General features: G+C 26.3%; 3 protein-coding genes across 7 annotated transcripts; 1 reads left to right on the top strand and 2 right to left on the bottom strand.

The window, feature by feature from the left end:
* Positions 1-1,205: 1,205 nt before the first annotated feature.
* Positions 1,206-7,764, bottom strand: LOC130676014 (mitochondrial import inner membrane translocase subunit Tim23-like). Of its 3 annotated transcripts, none has more exons than XM_057481966.1 (5): positions 5,440-5,580; positions 4,184-4,955; positions 3,085-4,108; positions 1,929-2,136; positions 1,206-1,840 (listed from the first exon to the last, which is right to left on the bottom strand). In XM_057481966.1, exons 3-5 carry the CDS (start codon positions 3,423-3,425, stop codon positions 1,610-1,612), a joined length of 780 nt encoding a protein of 259 aa, XP_057337949.1. In that variant the 5' UTR covers positions 3,426-4,108; positions 4,184-4,955; positions 5,440-5,580; the 3' UTR covers positions 1,206-1,609. The 3 variants fall into 3 exon arrangements, with proteins under 3 accessions (XP_057337949.1, XP_057337950.1, XP_057337951.1); XM_057481967.1 differs by lacking the exons at positions 1,206-1,840; positions 1,929-2,136; positions 3,085-4,108 and adding exons at positions 6,701-6,870; positions 6,946-7,213; positions 7,569-7,764 and having other exon boundaries at positions 5,578-5,698; XM_057481968.1 differs by lacking the exons at positions 1,206-1,840; positions 1,929-2,136; positions 3,085-4,108 and adding exons at positions 6,701-6,870; positions 6,946-7,213; positions 7,569-7,756 and having other exon boundaries at positions 5,572-5,698.
* Positions 7,765-9,372: 1,608 nt separating this feature from the next.
* Positions 9,373-12,877, top strand: LOC130676010 (phosphatidylinositol 4-phosphate 5-kinase-like). 3 transcript variants are annotated; one of them, XM_057481962.1, is made up of 9 exons: positions 9,373-9,546; positions 9,655-10,074; positions 10,222-10,298; positions 10,359-10,552; positions 11,567-11,666; positions 11,748-11,918; positions 12,003-12,214; positions 12,296-12,484; positions 12,573-12,877. In XM_057481962.1, exons 2-9 carry the CDS (start codon positions 9,780-9,782, stop codon positions 12,718-12,720), a joined length of 1,386 nt encoding a protein of 461 aa, XP_057337945.1. In that variant the 5' UTR covers positions 9,373-9,546; positions 9,655-9,779; the 3' UTR covers positions 12,721-12,877. The 3 variants fall into 3 exon arrangements, with proteins under 3 accessions (XP_057337945.1, XP_057337943.1, XP_057337944.1); XM_057481960.1 differs by having other exon boundaries at positions 9,655-10,298; XM_057481961.1 differs by having other exon boundaries at positions 9,381-9,531; positions 9,655-10,298.
* Positions 12,878-14,982: 2,105 nt separating this feature from the next.
* On the bottom strand, positions 14,983-19,491 carry LOC130675831 (uncharacterized). Its single transcript, XM_057481710.1, has 2 exons — positions 19,238-19,491; positions 14,983-19,030 (listed from the first exon to the last, which is right to left on the bottom strand). Exons 1-2 carry the CDS (start codon positions 19,355-19,357, stop codon positions 15,701-15,703), a joined length of 3,450 nt encoding a protein of 1,149 aa, XP_057337693.1. The 5' UTR covers positions 19,358-19,491; the 3' UTR covers positions 14,983-15,700.
* Positions 19,492-19,713: the final 222 nt, after the last annotated feature.

Raw genomic sequence — 19,713 nt, 5'->3', positions numbered from 1 at the left:
CATATTATTAAAATAATTAATTAAAGCAGCTAATTTTTGTATAATACAAAATTATTAATTGATTGATAATTAAATTTTTGAATATATATTTTTTTCTCAAAAAATAATTCTACACTGTAAAAAATTGGGAGTGAATTCGGAGTGATAAACACGATATAATATCATGTAATATTTTGACGTAATACTATCTCAATCTGCAGGCTAGTGATATTTTGATTGTGATATTTAGTCATGTAACCATTTAAATTCGAATTCACTCGGAGTTCCGGAGATTTTAAAAATTCACTCCGCATACGGAGTAAATTCGGAGTTTGTTTTTCAGCGGAGTGATCTAGATTTTATTTAAATCCGTATTCACTTCGATTCAGAGTTTTGATATTAAAATAACCTCCTTTCAGAAGTGAATTTCACTCCGAGGGGATTAAATAAATAAACAGTTATCTGCTTCACATTCACTCCGGATTTAATCTGCGTTCACTCTTCAAATTTTTTACAGAGTATAAATTAAAAACTATTAACATTCCCTTACAGATGTATTTATTAATGAACTTTCTATAGTATTTTTTCCGCACTTTTTTTTCTAAGTTACATTTTTATTTTTAATTATTAATATTATTATTTATATTTATTTATCGCTCTATTTTGGATTTATACACTGCCCTTAACCAAATATTGCACTACTTATTTTTTTTTTATCTCCATACACTACAAATTATTTTTTTATTTAACACAAACTTAATGTACTTTTCCTTCCTTTTATTTTGCCATTTTTTATTAATTTATCAATTTAAAAAAAAAAAAAAAGTTTTAAAAAGTGCTTACATTTTTTTTTAAAGCGATAAAAAAACATTAAAAGGAAAGCGAATAAAAAAACAATTATAGTGTAAAAAAAAAAAATAATATTTTGTTTTATTATAATCATGTAATGATGTTGTACTTTACATGATTAATTGTAAGAAATTATGGGTTGTTACATTGTATTTTGTTAAACAGTATACATAATTAATTGATTACTATTATTATTATTAATAACACATTTAAAATAATGAATTTGTGAATAAAATGCACAAATGTTAAAATAAACTAGAGTACGAAATAGTGTATTCGTGTATAGATACTATTATTATTATTATTATATAAAAGAAGAAATAATATATTTGTATACAACATACGCAGCACTGAACGAACAGCACGAAGAAATGATGAATTTAAAATAAATAAATAAAATAAAAAAAAAAACATACAATAAAGTTGACAATTTTAAGTCTGTCAATTTTTTTTTTGTAAGTTATTTTTTCTAAGGCAACTTTATCTAGTTTTATGTATTAATTATTAAAATATAAATATATACATAAATAAGTTGTGATGTATTAATCATGAGTGAGTTACTTGATAATGTATATAAAATATTATTATATGTTTATGTAAAAAAAATAATAATAAAATAAATCAGGTAATTAGCGTACTAAAATATGTACTGTAAAATATTGTCTAATACAGTAAAAAATATATAATTTATCTTTAATAATAATTTTATTTTTTCCTAATTACGAAATATAGATTTTTAAAACTATAATTATTGAGATGTTGTTAATAAATTACTTAAAAATTAACAGCAACAAACATTTTCACCGGGATTGTTGTGCCTCTGTCGAGCCATAACAAAATTTATTATAAAAATAATAATCCATATAAAACAACTGAACCATATTGTGATGATTGCAAATAGTAATGCTAATCCAGTATTCATTTCATCGCCTCTTCTCCAGTTATTTGAATCTGGCTCGATGTAATCCATGTAATCAAATATTGCGCTACAACTCAGACGATTATGAATTGCCTACACCATAAAGTTAGTACTTTTAGTTACTATATACATTTTTTTTTATATAAAATTTAAATATGATTAGATAAAGTGTGTACTGTACCATAGCTTCACGACCTGCGGATCCCAAAACATGAATAATTCTCTTTTTATATTGTTCACAGGTCTTGTAATAACCGTCTGTAATAACGATAGCGTGGGTGAGGGATAGACATGTGATCAATGCAGCTAAGAAACTAGGTGGCATCCAATGTTTACACGGGGATCGGCTCCTAGGAGTTACGACTACAATATTTCCGTCTATTTCATTACTAAGAAAAAAGATTAAAAAATAAAATAAATAAAGGTAGGTATCAATGGATTATATTAATTAATTAAAAGACAAGTTTATTATGATTTAAGTTTAATTATCTTGTCATTAATCGAACTGTTTTTTGCAGATTAATATGATTATTTTAATTTATTATCGATAGGGTAGAGGTATCGCTGGGCCAACCCAGGGCCAGTTTTGGATACTTGAACAATTTAAATAAAATAATTTTTAAAATACGCAATTACATGATTTATTTATTTAGATGTGTCCTCACGGGGATTCTACCGTTTCCGTTTCTCCACCAAATGACCGCCAAATTCGTGTAGAACTCGACGAAATAAGACTTTTTTGGAGAATAAAATTTTTCGATATCTCGCTTAGTTTTCGAAAAAAATGCGATTTTTTCAACAAAGTGAAAAATTTCATGAGTGTGAATGTAGCAGGCAGCAGACAGATTTTAAATTATAAATAAATAGAGTAAATAATTAAAAAAATAATATTTATAAAAAATGCACTTATTAATTTCAAAATTTTTTTAATGCGCATTTTTTTTAAGTTCTATTTTACTAATTGTTTACTCTATTTATTAATAATTTTAAATTTGTCTGATGTCTGCTACATTCACACTTATAAAAATTTCATAGATTTTAATACCTTAAATTTTTTTTGTATTTTTTTTCGGAGAGAAAATTAACAGACAAAAATTATGAAAAAAAAAAAAAAAAACGTCTAAATTAGCCCATTATTGAAAAAGGTAGCTATTTCATACATTCTTTTTTATTAACTAAAGTAAAGTATTAAATGCCCAAAAATGGAGCAGTAGCCACAAATGGTACTTCTACCCTAGTTCAATAATTTTTTATAAATTATTAGTTTTTAAAATTTATGATAAAAATTTATTGACTACAAGATTTATGAATTATTTAAAAAACTTGATAATAAATACCTGCTATAGTTGACTGATCTTCTAGCAATTATTTTAGGATCGCTCAGTTTTTTATTAATACACGTTCTGTAACCATGGTAGATACCAAATCCAATACTGAATAAAATAGATGGAATAATGGCATAAGTTGCAAAATGACAAATTTTAGCATCGCCACCTCTTAGTTTGCTAAACGCATTAACACCATAAAAAATACAATTACAGTCCGTTTCGAAACAACTGTCCAAGGTCCATGCCCAGTATTGCCAGGTAGTTATAATACAAATAAATGATATTACTGAAAGTGTTGCAGCTGCAGAATATAGAATTGCCAGACGTTTCTCAGCTTGCACACTATTCATTTTTTTTCTTTTTATTATTTAACAATATTTTTTTACAATTGTTTATCCGTCTAACGCGATCCAAATATAAATTCTTAACATTTGATTACGACTTTAATGTAAATTAAATTATTAATTTAAGTCGATCTTATAACAGACATGATTTGAATTTTAATGCTAATTTTTGTTATTAGTGTAATTTCGCGCGTACGAACTGCGCAAAAGTTACTGACGAACTAATATTTTTTTCCGGAGTTTTCACTTATATTTACACTACTATATTTATTCTATGACTAGTAAATTAATATACTTTTATAATTATTGTTTCAATAATTATAGTTTATAAAAAAATATTTGTAATATTTAAAAAAATTTTTTCTTAAAGATATTCGTTTCGAAAATCTAAATACTTATAAATAGTATTTGTTTAGATAAGTGAAAATGGAACACACATCAGCCAGTTTTAAAAAACATTAATTTCAATTTAATACTTTTCAAATTATACCTTTGACGTAATGACATACAAAGCAATTTTATAAATAAAAATTTGTCGATTCTAAAAAAAAGTTAACGTTAATTACAAAAACAAATATTTAAATTTTAAGTTCATACGAGGTGTAAAATTTTGAGAGCGAAGTTCAAATATTAGGTCATCGTAATTTTTTAAAATAAAGAATTAAATATTAAAAATGACTGGATCTTTTCTAAAAATAATAATTTTTTTTTTAATTGTTATTAAGAAATTAATACTTTAATAGGATTTGATGAAATACAATTACCTAGAAATTAGATGTACAGTAATATACGTGTATTATTCATCGCATTTATCAATTGTTAACGTTGACACATTGTCATCACTCATTACCATCGCAAATAAAAATTACACATTAGACACTAATGACAAAAAAAAACTGGAATAATTGCTTTTACTAAATAAATTTTCACTATTTTATTTACTTATTATCAAATTCAAAACCTTATTAAAATATATATTTTTTATCGTTTTGCTGTGTAGTAAAATTGTAAAACAGATTTCAAAATTTAAGTGCGAGATAAGTGTCGATCTTATCCAAGTGATAATAGAACTGATGGCTCCGTTCGTGTGTTACATATCAGGTCGGCGTAGATATGATGCGATAAGATTATATGTTTGAGTGTATCACATTAAATAATGTTGATAATTGTGATTATTTTTCCAAATGGACCGAGTATCGAGAACTTACTTAAATTTAATTAAGATAAACATTTTTTAAATATTAAAACTTTTGGTAAGTTATGTTAAATGTCGCATAAATATTTAAATATTTATTTGAATTGAGTTTATAAATAAAAATGTTTATTTATTTTAAGGAATATATATTTTAATTTTAATTTTTTTTTTAAACACTATAATTTACAATATATGTTTCATTATTAATCATAGCTTCTTGAAGATTGTGATGAATTTACTGAAATTTAGTGAATTTTTTTTTTATGAGCAAATAAACTATTTACAAAAAGTGAAGAATTTTGTTGCTAACCCATCAATTGACGAAACACATTCACTTGGATCTGCAATTAAATTTATTATTTAAATAAATAATTATATTGTTATTGTTATTAAAAAAGCACTATTTAAATATTTTTTTTTCAATATTTAAGTAATAATTATAAATATAAATAAATTAAATACATTAGGAAAGAGACAGTACAAATAAATATGTTAGATCTCTTTGGGATCTTTTATTATTAATTCAATTATCTAAACTAATTACATGTTAATTCATAAAAAAAAAAAAATATATAAATATTCTAAATTAATATTAAAGTTTAACCAAAACAAAATCCATAGTTTATTTTATATCATTTAGATCATAGAAGAATTTATTTAGTTTCTAATAATTGAAGTTAAAATTATTTTTTTTTTTTTTTTCATTATGAATGATTAAAAAAAAAAATTTTAAACTCAATTACTTTTAGTACGACTAGTAACAATAGCGGCAGTACATGTAAATACATTTTACTAATTACAATTATTTAGTAAATGTAAAATTACCATTGAAAATGCGCATTGCTAGAACATGTCAATGATTTTTGTTAATCGTTTAAAGAAGTACCGTTTTATTAATTAAGGACATAAAAATTAAATGGCATGGTTTTGGTTAAGGTACTGCTCGTACACACATACTCTTACGCTGGATTCATGTTGTAATCTTGCATAATCTCAGATAAAGTATCCCATCCGTTCCATATGCAGTAAGTTGTTGATAATGCAAATCCTACAATACCACCCATTATACATTTTGGAACACCAGCTGCAATAAATAATAATTTAATTATTAAAAACGTTATAATTATAAATTATGCTTTCAATATTAATCGTAAAAGTTACGTAATAATAATCACAAGCAGACACCAAAATGTTGAGAAAACGATCAGAAATTTGGCACCGAAAGAATATCTGCTTAAAAGACTTGACACAAGTGACGACAAAAAATAAATTACAAATAATTGTCAAATGAATCATCTAAACAATTTTTTAATTGAAATGTCTCTTTTGAGATAGGAAAAATAACACGAATTTTTTATGGCTCCTAGGACTAACATCTGTACATCTTATTTATCCTCCTCACTTCCGAGGCATTATTTTATTTGCTATTTGAATAATTTTTTATAAGTATACTTATAGACCTTTTTAGAAGCAAAAAAAAACATATTTTATATGTTTTCTACTTTATACTTTTTAAAGCCATCTATTTTAAAGCTGTAGCAATAATTATTTTTATCGTTTAGCAAACAGCTGCTAGCTGCCGATGCTAGCAAAATTGTCCCCTATACAGGGCGTCAGAATCGAGGAGGTTATATAAAAAAAAAACTTGACTTTGAGATAAAAAACATTTGTCTTGTCTTTTTAAAAGACATTTTTATTGCATCTCAAAGTCTCTGTGCTACTTGGGGTACTTTAATATTAATATAGATTATTATTAATTCCATACTCCAGTAAGTCATTTATACAAAACGGTCACAGAAATAGAATTTTTAAATTAATTAATGACTACTCAAAGCCAGTAAATTTTTTTGGTGGATCTCTAAATGGATCCATGAAGTCAATTCAAGTGGAAATGAAAAATAGAGTGAAAATTGAGTCCAATAATTAAACTGTATGACTATTTATGTTTATTTCATTTTTGGATTATTTCTTATTTCTTTTTTTAGTTTGTTCTTATATGCACTGTGATAACGCGAATGAATATTTTAAAAATTTTTAAATTGCGGTAAGCATTTAATAAATAAATAGTAAAATATTAATTACTGACCAGTTGATTTTAACAATATTCCAGTAGCAGTAGCCGAAATAATTGAATTTAAATCGCTTTCAATTTGTCGGTATTCGTGAATTGCTACACCAATACCGCTATACATTACAGCAATTGTCGCAAGTGAATTTCCTACTGATGTGCCATTTTTCATAACATGATTAATTAATCTGTTAAATTAAAATCGATAATTATTATAAATTGTAACAAATACATTTACTAAAACTTATTTAAATATTTCTTACTGGGTCCTTCTGAGTTTTCCTGTTTGTCCAGCCAATGTCGTCGCTTTGAGACCTCGAATTAATCCTCTCGTACCTCCAATACCAGCACCTATTGTAAAAGCAGCACCGATTTGACCAAAAGCTAATTCGAATTGTCCTCTACGGAGTCCTGATCCACCAGTCGTAGTGATTCCCGAGGGTGTTATAAATTCTGGTTGGCTTGTTGGTAAATACGACGGATCAAAGTTTAAATAAGGACTATACGGAGTTATACGTTGTGATGATGATACTGAAAAATAAATAAATGTAATTATTATTATATATTTACTTTGGATGTATGACATAGAAATCAATGTAATTAAACGAGTAAATATCTTTGTGTTAAATCAATAATTTTATAATTAATTAATTTTAATTATTTTAGACAATCTATTGAATTACAGAAAATTTAAAATTCGACTTACAGTTAAAATCGTTGGAGACAAAAAAAAATCAATGATAAAAAATTAAATTATTTATCGGTTTGTGTCAATGATTTCATCATAAGAATATATAGCGTGATTGATGACTAAAGAGAGGTTAGAATAAAAGTTTCTAGAATAAAAATTATAAATCTATAGAGTTTTAAAAGACATTTAACTTACTTGGAGTATTGAGGTCGTCATTGGCGAATTCGGATGTTGATGGTGATGAATTTTTATTGTTATTACTAAATCCTATCATTTTAAATTTATTTTAAAAATTAACACACGATGGAGATGAAAAATCCAAAAGTAGCGAAAGGTCGTAGTCGTCTAGTTTGTCGTTACTGAAAGATATGACTCAATCCCATGCAATTCCTATGCCCATTTTACACTCTGTTGGTATTCTAGATACTGATGTTTTACTTTTCTTTTAATTTTTAATTGTTACAATCAACTTAAATAAATTCAAAAATAATTCTTTAAGTTTTGTATTAATAACTTTATATCATTTAAATATCAAGTACAAAATTTATTAATTCGAAACTTCAATGGCATCTATTCCTGTCATCAAAAATCACCAGCGATGTCATCAACTTTTTGACTGACAAGAAATGTCATAAACTCTACACCAATAAATAACAATAACTATACTTCATTTTTAATTAATTTGTTTCATTAAATTATTGAGCCGGAAATGCTAAATAATTATACGCGATTATTTAAAAAAAATAAAAGTGTGATATTCAAACAAGAAAAAAAAATTATACTGAAATTAACAGATGTCTAATAATTTTCGAATTTTTTAAAACGATAAATTAAAAAAGATATATTTCAAAAAATTGCACCATAGTTTTTATAGTTTTCTAAATGTGCATATATATTTTTTTTAAATTAAATTTTTAAAGAAAAAAATTGGAAAATTGTCAATTGTCTATGGGCGTGAATGTAGCTGACAATCGTCAATTTTAAAAATTTTGAAATAGTGAATGAAATGTAAATCGAATAAAATTTTAAAAAATGCACATTTATAGAATTTCAAAATCAGTATGTGCTTTTTTAAATTTTTTTTTTTATTTTCAATTCTTTAACTAGTTTATGTGTAATATAAATTTGTCTCATGCCTGCTACATTCACACTCATGTCTGCTAGCTTTAGGATCGAAAAAAAAAAAAATATTCATCAAAATGATACTATAAAATTGTTTCGTTTTATAAAATATTTATTAAAAGTAAACTATGCTGAGTACATGAATTACTTTTAATAACTGTCATCGAACAGGTATTAGTTTAATTATTACCAAGAAAAATTAGATTTAAGAGTAAGGGTATTAGAAGCCTCGAACTGAATTTCGTACTAAAAATTCGAGTAATTTTTAAATACTTAAAATTTTATCAAATTCTTAATAGTTACCTCCCATAAGAATATAAATATTTTATGGCAGTAGAAAATACACAATTTTTTATTTTTAAATAAATAAGTTCAATATTAGTAGGAAAACATTTAAAAACATGCATATGACACGTGGCCCTATAATGGGACGATAGCTATTAAGAAAAATAAAAAAATAAATAAAATATGCATACGATGGACTTTTTAAAAATATTTACGTGTTGAGATAAAATATTTTTTCTAATAATACATGATTTGTTTATGAGAACAAAAAAATTTTCTGATAGTTGCTATTTTGAATTTCATAATGAGTGTGAATGTAGCAGACATCAGACAAATTTAAAATTATTAATAAATTGAGTAAATAATTAATACTATAAAATTTTTAAAAATACGCATTAAAAAAATTTTGAAATTAGTAAGTGCATTTTTTATGAATATTATTTTTTAAATTATTTACTCTATTTATTTATAATTTTAAATTTGCCTGATGTCTGCTACATTCACACTCGTGTTCGATCACCAGGACCAAAAGAAGGATTGAACAGCTACTGGTATTGTCGGAATCTGTATACCAAATTGTTCTGTATTATTGTATTTATGTTTATCAATGCAAGAAAACTCTGATTTGCAACGTTTCAGTTCTTACATTTGAAAACATTGTATATTTAATTTGCTTATAACTTCCTGTTCTGAGAATTTATCCAGGAAATTTATTTTAAAATATTTCGTAACATTAAGTTTTGAAAATCAGGTAAAGGCATCAACGGTATGTACTTACAAATTGTTTCCTTACAATTATAACCTACGTCGTCTATTGAATACCTAGTAGCTGATCTATTACGTGGACACTAATATTGTTTATATTTTTTTCTAGCAATATTATTTTTGTTGATTGTGTTAATAATTATCAATACACATCAAATTACTATCAATCAATAAAATACATAAAATAAAAGATTTGATAGCACGTTGTTTATTGAGAAGAACAGCGACGTTAAAATGGATAACAAACATTGTGATAAAAATAGTGTAATAGATTGTGAAAATATACTTAAAGAAATGAACATATATGATAATAAAATTAATAAAAATTCAATAAAACAAGAAGATATTGACACAGATGATATGACTGTACATATTTCGAAAAAAAAATTAAAGAAAGAACGACAACGTGCTAAGAAACTTGAAGCTGCTAAAAAACCTTCAAATAGTTCAGGAAATCAAAAAAATTCACAAGTATCAAATTCGAAAAAAAATATCAACAATGATGTTGATGAAAAAATAGATGATATAGGTAATGATAATAATAGTAGTAATTCAAATTTAGATAATGATATAGATGAGCTGTCGTTAGAGCATTCAGCATTTGTTCAGTCAATTGTTAAACAAAAAAATAAATTTAAAAATAATTCGATTGTTAAAAATAATAAAAATTCTATAGATAATATAGCGGATAGTAATAATGTTAATAGTATTGATTCATCAGATGATTTACAAGGATTTACTGTCGTTAAAAAGGTAATTTTTATTTATTTTAACTTTTTTATTGATTAATTAAATTGTTTTTTCTTTTTGTAGGATAAAAATAATAGAGATATAAATTGTAATAAAACTCCAGAGGGATATGGAAAAGAAGGATTTAGATTAATAATGAAAGGTCAAAAGGCTGACGCTATATATTATTTCACGAAAGCCATTAAATTAAATAAATTAGATATACGTCATTATATTAATAGAAGTTATTGTTATTTGAATGTTGGTAGTTATATTGAGTAAGTATATGCTTTAAATAATTAATTTTAATATTATTTATATTATTAAGAGAATAAGGAAAATTTTGTTCCGGCCATATCTATATGATAAAGTCAGTTAATGTTATTAAATTTGGTATTGACTTGGATTTGTGCCTTTTCATGCTTTCAACTCTTTACTACAGTAGGACCTCGTTATAAGACTATTAGTTTCTCTCTCAAACTATCGCGATACCTGGTTTATAAAAAAGGCAGAATGATCGTCTTATAACAAGGTCCGACCGTATTGCCAAGTATTGAGATAAATAGATTTATCAATATCATTCGAATAACATTTAAATCACGCGGGACAAAAAGACAACCGTATTTATTTTCTTTACATAAATTAATATTTTAATTATTCAGTCACTGAATATATATATGACTGAATATATATAACTATTATATATATAATTAAGAGAAAATAAAAAAATATGTCATGTCTTCTATGATGATAAAAATTAAAAAAATTTAATTTGGTATCTGTGAAAAAAATGTATTGGACGATGATACTCAAGTTAGCCGACGTCTAATAATTTTTGAATTTTTTTTAAAACGATAAATATAAAAAAAATAAAATATTTAAAAATTGCACCTAGAGCTTCTTTAATTTTCTACAAGTGCATATTTTTAGTTTTTTTTTTGTAATTAATTTGTTGAAAAAAAAAAAATCCGGAAGTTTTTAATTGTCTGCTTACTTCAGAATCATATTAGACGACTAATAAAAAAAAAATTCGACTTGTGTAGATTTTATTTAAAGAATTCCATGATCCGAAATCAATAAGTTTGCGAGTTAATGATGAGATTTGTCTTATTGTATTTAAATGATAATAGAAATAAACAAAAGATTCTAGAGTTAATTTTACAGTAAAGATTTTTATAAACAGTTAAATTCAAATGATATTTTATAAATTTGGCAGGAATACTTAGGCAGTCACGTAGTGACTGTAAGTCGCTCTCTGTATTTATTTATTTAATTAAGTGTAATTATTTCAGAGCATTAAGTGATATAAAATTTGTTATTTCTCGTACGGATGATCCAGTATTAATAAGTATAATGAAATGTAGACAAGCGCAAGCATTGATGGGCTTAGAGGTAAATAATTATGAAGATTTACTTATTTGTTTATTTTTTTTTTGATTGTAATTAATTAATTAATTAATAATTGATTTGTAGCATTATAATGAAGCTGAAACATGTTTTCAAGAAGCATTAAATGTTCTTCCAGATTGCTTGCCTGTTAAATTTGAACTTTACAGGATGAAAATAATACAGCTTATTAATATGGGTTTTTCTGAAAGATATATTTTAGAAATATTTCGAGAAACGCCTTTAATAAAAATGAAAGTATGTTTTATTTAGTTGTACGATATAAGATATAAACGTAGGAGAGAATTTATTTATATTTACTAATTGGTAATTTTTTTTTAGGACGCTATTGCTATTTTATGTGAATTAAATAGTGATTATGATAAACAATTTTACGATAATAATATAAATAATGACATTGAAAGTGAAATTTTTCAATCAGATAGCGAAGATAATCCAAGTAATACAAGTATATTTATGGAAATATTTGATTATAATGATCATAGTAATTCGTGGCAAGCTTCAATAAATATTGAAGAAGAATCTGCATCGACGTGAGTATATTGTTTTTGTATTTTAAATTATTAAAATTTTTAAAAGATTATATTTAATTTATTTATTTATTAATTAATTAGAAAAATGAAAGCAGCTAAAAATACAAAGAAAGCTGAATCTAAAGTTATCGGAAGTAAAGGAAAAGCAACTGAAGTAACTGATGCTGTAAAAACTCCACAGAAAAATACCACTCTTGATGCAAAAGCTGTGTGGGTTGGGAGTTTGAATCCTAAAATAAAAGATAGTATGCTGCACAAAAAGTTCTCAGAGTGAGTAATAAATTTATGTTATACATACATATATATGGTTAACAATATAAATATTTATTTTTATTGAATGTATCGTTTTTATTTTTAGATTTGGTAAAATCAATAGTGTAGCTGTTGTGCCTGGTGAACGATATGGTTTCATAAATTTTGTAGAAGCACGTTCTGCTCAGAGAGCGGTTGAGGCCGGTTCTGTTGAACTGTGTGGAATAAATCTGCCAATAAAAATGCGCGCATAAAACAAAAAATAAATTTACTGCTATGTACAACGAGAAAACTACAAATTTTCATGTTTTGTTTAAATCAAAAATATTTTTTACTATTGCATTATCATAATTATTTTTTGTTCAAAGTATTTTCATGTTCTCAAATATACAATTGATAATTAATGTCAAATTACGTCTATTTCTTTATAACTCATGACACAATAAATATAAAAATTATAAAATAAAAAAGTATTTCAATTTAACATTTATTTATTTAATTACGCCAATCGGTACTATAACAATTATAAATGTCATAAAGGATAAAAAGAAAAGAAAAATAAATAATTATACAAAATTTACACTTTAAGCGATGGATTGCCAGATAAAATACTTAATAACAACAGATTGCACGTAAGGGGTTCATAGTTAGTTGTAATCCAGTACCAGGTTTTTAACTATTGTACAAAAAGATGAGTAGCCCGTGTAAAAAAAATCTGTCTATCTATTGACTCTGCGGGCCAGCCCTAAAACTTCCCGCTGTTTTCGAGCTCGAGGAGCTCGAAAACATTGTTGTGAATACATTTTCGAGCTCGAAAATACTTTTGTATTCCATTCTTTTGGAAAAAACCGTTTTTTAGCATTTCTTTCTCCCACGATAACTCTCGAATGAATTATCCGATTTTGATGGTTGAGGTGGCAATCGACGCGGCTTATAAAGTTCTAAAGCTGATTAGATTTTGAAATCGATCGTTTAACTCGTTTCTGAGAAATCAATAAAAAACTAAAAAAAAAAAATTTTTTTTTCGTAATTCGGCAATATTTTCGAGTCTACTTGATCAAATGATCTGAAATTTTCAGAAAAGTTGATAGCCAACAAGCTCTTTCGATTGCCACCTTAACTATCCAAATCGGTTCATTAGTTAAAAAGTTATAGACCGGACACACACACACACACACACATACAGGCACTCGGACATCATTCTAAAAATAGTCAGAATAGCTTCCTAGGACCTCAGAACGTCGACATCTGATGAAATTTCGATTTTCGCAAATCGGAGTGAAAACAATAACTTCCCAATTTTTCGAAAATCGTCGATTTTCTTAGCGGGAATTTAAAAATTGTTAAAAAAGTTTTTACTATTCTAAATTTCACATCGTGGCACAACGACGAACTTTTTTTTTTAACGTTTTTTAAACTTTTGAAAATTTAAGAAAAAAATCAATAAATATCTTGATATTATTAAGATATGTTAAAACAAGAAACGTTCAGAAATGATTCAAAATCAGTTTTTTCTGAACGTATTTTGCACTGAAAAAAATTATGAAACCTAGCAACTTTAATGGAGCGTCAAAAAAAGTTTACAAATGAGTCAAAAACGATAATTTGTAGTATTAAGTTAATTGTTTTTTGTCTTTGTATGATCAGAAGTTCAAAAATCGTTTTTAAAAAGTTCGTCGTTGTGTCACATTTTGAAGTTTAGAATAGTGAACACTTTTTCAACAATTTTTTTTTTACACGGGAGAGAAAACCGAAGAAGTTTACGTCTGAATAAATCGCATTAACTGAATTGGCTATTCTGTTGATAGTCCCAGAACAGGCGTAATTTTTTGAGGATTTTATAGTATTTAACAGCCGGCTATGTCGTAGGCCCGTTTTGGGACAGACAAATTCAAAGCATTTGAGTATTTCTGGTGTCAATGTGACCATTGATCGCTTTATAGAAAAATGAAATGTCATTAACTTGCCTTATTTTTGCTAAAAAATTGATTTGAAGGCAATCATATTTTGCGCTAGTGTCCAAATAGACGTCTTTTTGTTGTAACAAGTAGGATAAAAACTAACAAATCTGCGTTGAATTTTTTCGGGCCTAGTAACTAACATGGGATGCTCAGATGACCGAGTTATACTTACATTAATTTAAATATATATGCAATAAAAAAAATTAAATAAACTGGAAGATAAAATTTTATTTTAAGAATTCCCTTTATTTACAACTCCAGCAATTATACATTCAATAATATAATTGATGTTTAAATTATCATACACTAAGTAAAAATAAATATGAGAAAAATGAATGTGATGATTATTAATTATAAAAGAAAATAATGACAGTTAATATTTTTCATAAACTAAATTATTGTCTAGCATTTGTTTTGATTCTATCTAAACCAACTAAATTATAAAATAATAAAAAGTTATAAAAAAGTTAAATTCCATTTTAAAAATAAAAAGAAAATTATTATCATTGTTTAAATAAACACAAGATAATATTTAGCTTTAAAAAAAAAAAAAAAACAGATAAGAAATCGAATAATTATTTGCCTCATTGAGAATAAAAAAATACAATTACATTATTAATTAACGTTTTTCTAATATCTTAATGATAGTACAAAGTAAACTACGTTTTGGAATACTATTCATACCCATCCATGTTATTTACAATTAACAAAAATTATCATTTCAACAGTATCATTTTTAAAAACTCATACATGTTGTAAAAATGAAATATTTATTATCATTGTTGTTATTATTATCATAACTATTATTATACTATTTTTTGTTCTTATCAATTTTTACCATACTTAAACTTTTTTTTTCTTTTCTTGAAATATTTAATAATTTCTTTCAACGACAAATCACAAATTTTATTATGCTTGATATTCATACAAACTAATATATTTAAATATATATGTTTTAAATATTAATCAGTGTCACACGGTAATTATTAATATATAGTTAATATTACAATTTATCATATTGATTATTTAATGATAATGATTTAAATAACGTTTTAATAAAATATTTCGTATTATAAATTGTAAATGAATGGACATTATTAGTCTATACATATTAGTTTATATAAAAAATCAAATAAAGTTTAGTAGTAATTATAATTTTTAATATTTGTAAAAATTAAAACCACAAGTATCCAATGAATTTAATTAAATTTTTGTTTATTCTGTTTTCTGCACAATTCATTTTTAAAAAATGTATATTACTATCAATGTTTGATTACCTACGCGCTGATTTGTGGAAACTGGTCATATGAGAACCTCGAGAGAGTGGTGATGGCCAATCTGTACCACAAATATAACATTTTCGTATGGAACAATCGCTAACGTATTTTTTATCTAGCTCACGTGTGCACAATACCACCAAACTCGGTACTTTACTTGGTTTTCTTTTAATTGTACTTTTTTTCTTTGATACTTGTGGCTTATTAATAATAACTGGAACATTAATATTTTGGTCATCAGCATCTATAACAATTTCTTCATCGTTGTCGTCGTCTTTTTGTATTTTAATAGTCTCGTGAGTTTCACTGTACTCGGGAACATTTTTACTACCAACTATATTATTAGGGTTATCATTATTAGCCTTATCACTCTTGTCATCATTATTTTGATTAAGATAATTATCAGTCGGAATATCAGACAATAATAAATCATTTTGACGATTTTCCGAATCTTGTGATTTAATATCGTCACTATTATTACGACTGACTATTTCATATGAATCATTTTTCTTTTTTATTGTAATACTTATTCCTGAATCACGATCACTACTTTCACGTGTATCGCTAGTGTCATTTATTATTGCCTGATGATTATCGACACGTACGTTACATGAAATTTTATGGGAAGCCAATATATCACTATTTCGAAAAACGCGGGAACATATTGGACATCTATGTTCAATTTGTTCTTGAAGTTTAACAATTCCTCGCGTTAAACGATTGTGCTGTTGATATTGTTCTAGTGGAAATGATGCTCGACGTACTGGTGCTTTATTATTATTAGATGATTGTGTAATTCCTGTTGATGATTTACGATTAACTTCAACTGTTTGATCATCACTTTTAAAGACATGATCTGACCTTATGAGTTTACGAGGTTTCAATATTAAATTTGGATTTAAATTTAAAAAACCCGGATTTGTTGGTTTTGTCAGACTGTCAATTTTATCTTTTAATCTATGACTACGTTCATTTCTGCGCATCGCTTCATAATCATTCGATGTTAATGGACAATATTTACATATATACTTGACAATACCATTTTTACCTTGAATTCCTACAAATGTACGGATCGGTCCTGGTATAGATTGTCTTGATTTTGGAAGAAAAATTCGTTTTTTTACACCAGCACTCCGGCGATTATTGTTACCCGAATTTCTAACTGGAGTAACAATTTCTTTCTTTTCTTCTTTTACTTCTGATTTTATTTCTTTTTCATTTTTCACAGCAGCAGGTTTTGAACTAGCCGGTGTTAATTCTATGCACTGCTCAATCAATTTGTCTGGGCTACGTACTTTATGATACTCAATAAAATGTTTTCTTATATTTTTATAACCATTTTTCGAACATAATATGCAGAAAGTTGGTTCTGTTGGATTCAGTTCAGTCGGCCCATCATTATTAACAGAAGTATTCATTTTTTCACTCGACAAATTACTGCTTCTTCTTGCTCTTTTATTACCAGTAGACAATTCATCTGATGAAGAACCACCTGAGCTCAAAGCAGTATCTAACAATAGAACAGTTTCATCATAATTGAATTTTGTTTTTTCACGCAATCCACTTCTGCTTGATGAAGGTCTTGCTTTTTCATTTATTATCCGTCGCTTTATTTGACTCGGTTTTTTCAAACTACGCGTAGTTGGGGTTTGGCGCGGTGGATTACTAAGTATCCTTGCTCGACTTTTCAATACTCTTTCGATTTGTTTTGTTTTTACATCCAACCCATGTCCTTGTGTCATATGCATGCGATAGACATCTTTGTTGGTAAAACTATTCTTACACACGTGACATTTAAAAGCATAATTAACTTTTCGTAGCAATAAATAAATTTTATGTGATTTTATTAAATGTGTAACCAAATCTTCCGAGTTATTAGACAATGCTCCGCAAATATAACATTTGTAACGCAAATTTCGTTGATGAATATTCCAGTAATGTTCAAGAATATGATTAAATGTCATGAATGTTTTATTACACACTTTACAATCAAGATCATCTTTATCTTGTTCACGTGGATATAAACTTTCAAATTTAAGTGTGATGCCATGTTTTTTACAATGAGTTCGAAATCCGCCTAAATCTTTTAATTTTACTTGACAAATCGGACAAGTTCTAACCGTAGCATTTTTACGTTTTAACGAATTTTTATTTTTAGTTGGTGATTCATATGTCAGCGAATTCGATGATATAGACAATGTCGTTTGAACTTTTGTTTTTTCGTTTTCTTTTTTATTATTATTGTTATTACTATTATTATTGTTATTATTATTTCCTATATGTTTTCTAGAATCTACGATTTTTCGTGGCGGTCTTACATAGACACCATGAACTTTACGACCATGTTGTCGCATATTTCTCTGTGAGTAAAAATGTTTACCGCAAGTTTCACAACGATAGACATTTAAATTCCGTGATCGTTCTACACGTCGTTTTTTCTGGGGAATTTCTTCTTCACATTTAACAGCAACTGGTGCTGCCGTAGGCTCAGGAAGACTTTGTGGAGGTTCTTTACGTTTGTAAGTTCTAACTATTCCTGGATCTCCACCGTGCACAGCAACTAAGTGTTTCTTCAATGAATATTTATCAGCATAAGATTTATCGCAGTACCAGCATGATGATTTTTTACCCGGTTCAGTAGCCAATACAGATTTAATAAATTCTGTTGAATTGACAATAAGCATGTCATCATTTGAAGTATTTTTATCTGAATTAATGAACTCAATTAATTTATTCTTATTAGCGACTTGATTTTCTTGATTATTTAATAAATTCGTATCGTTATTTTTGTTATTGTGATCAGATCTTTTACGAACTGGCGGCTGGATAATATGATGAATACGTTCTTCGTGTTCTCTAAGTGATCTTATGTGACTGTACTGCTTACCACATGTCACACATGGATACAAAACACGTGTTCGATGAACGGAAAATTGAAAATTCGGTAAAGCCGTGTTTCCATTATCCAAAACCGGTTGATATTTAATGTAAGGAGCGATTGGATTATTTTGGGTCGACGAACACGATTCGGTATCATTGTGTGATGAACTGGGCTCGTCATCATAGATCGCATTTGAATTATTATCTTCTTCACCGACAATTGTCTCAGCATCATCATTATTTACAGTATCATTGTCATAATTGTCATAATCATCAGCATCAACGTCAGATCCATTTTCATCATCACTTATTTCCGAATTAGGGTCTTCCTGCAAGTCTCTTATCAGCTGTATTGTTTCCCATATTTTGTCACATCTCTCCAGTTCAACAAAACACGGTTTCAATCCGTATGTCGCTTCTATCTCCAGTGACAATTCTAACGGATCCTGGAGCAATAAAAATATATTACTTAATTATTATTAAAACCGCAATCAATAAAACTCAACAGATAATTTAAAGTTTTTAAAATAAACATGAGTAGTATTTAAATATTTATTAAATCACTGATAAATAATTCAAATAATAATTTTTCATATTCAAATAAAATGTAAAATTTTATTTATGATACCTGTTGAAACGTAAACGGAACTCACCTTTAACTCGACAATGTTTGTAATAACGAGATTGTTTGGTTCTGCATCATTAGTTTTATTGGTTTCCCCTTCAATTAAAGTATCCACATTATCACTAATTACTGGTTCCGTTACTTCCATATTGTTATTTTAAATAACTATCACTAATAATAACACATATCTAATTATTAAATATATTTAAAATTAACATTAGATCGTTACTACCCTTCTTATGCATCAAGCTTTCAGACATATTGGATTTTGATTTCTAATAAAAACGTGGCAACAGTGTTTTAGACGCTTACAAAAATAATTGGCTATATTTCAAAATATATAAGCCCGCCAAAATTTTTTAACCGCCATTTTTTATATTTCTTTTATTGCAACAATAGTTTAAAAAATATATTATTTTTAATTGTTTAAATTTATTTCAAAAATTTCATTCAATTGTTACATATTATTTATTATTGTACAGATAATTTATTGAAGTTATTATT

This window comes from Microplitis mediator, chromosome 10 (assembly GCF_029852145.1).
Source record: "Microplitis mediator isolate UGA2020A chromosome 10, iyMicMedi2.1, whole genome shotgun sequence".
NCBI classification, from domain to species: Eukaryota; Metazoa; Arthropoda; class Insecta; order Hymenoptera; family Braconidae; genus Microplitis; species Microplitis mediator.
The sequence above is the reverse complement of the archived record's forward strand: the minus strand, read 5'-3'. Positions and strand labels throughout refer to the sequence as shown.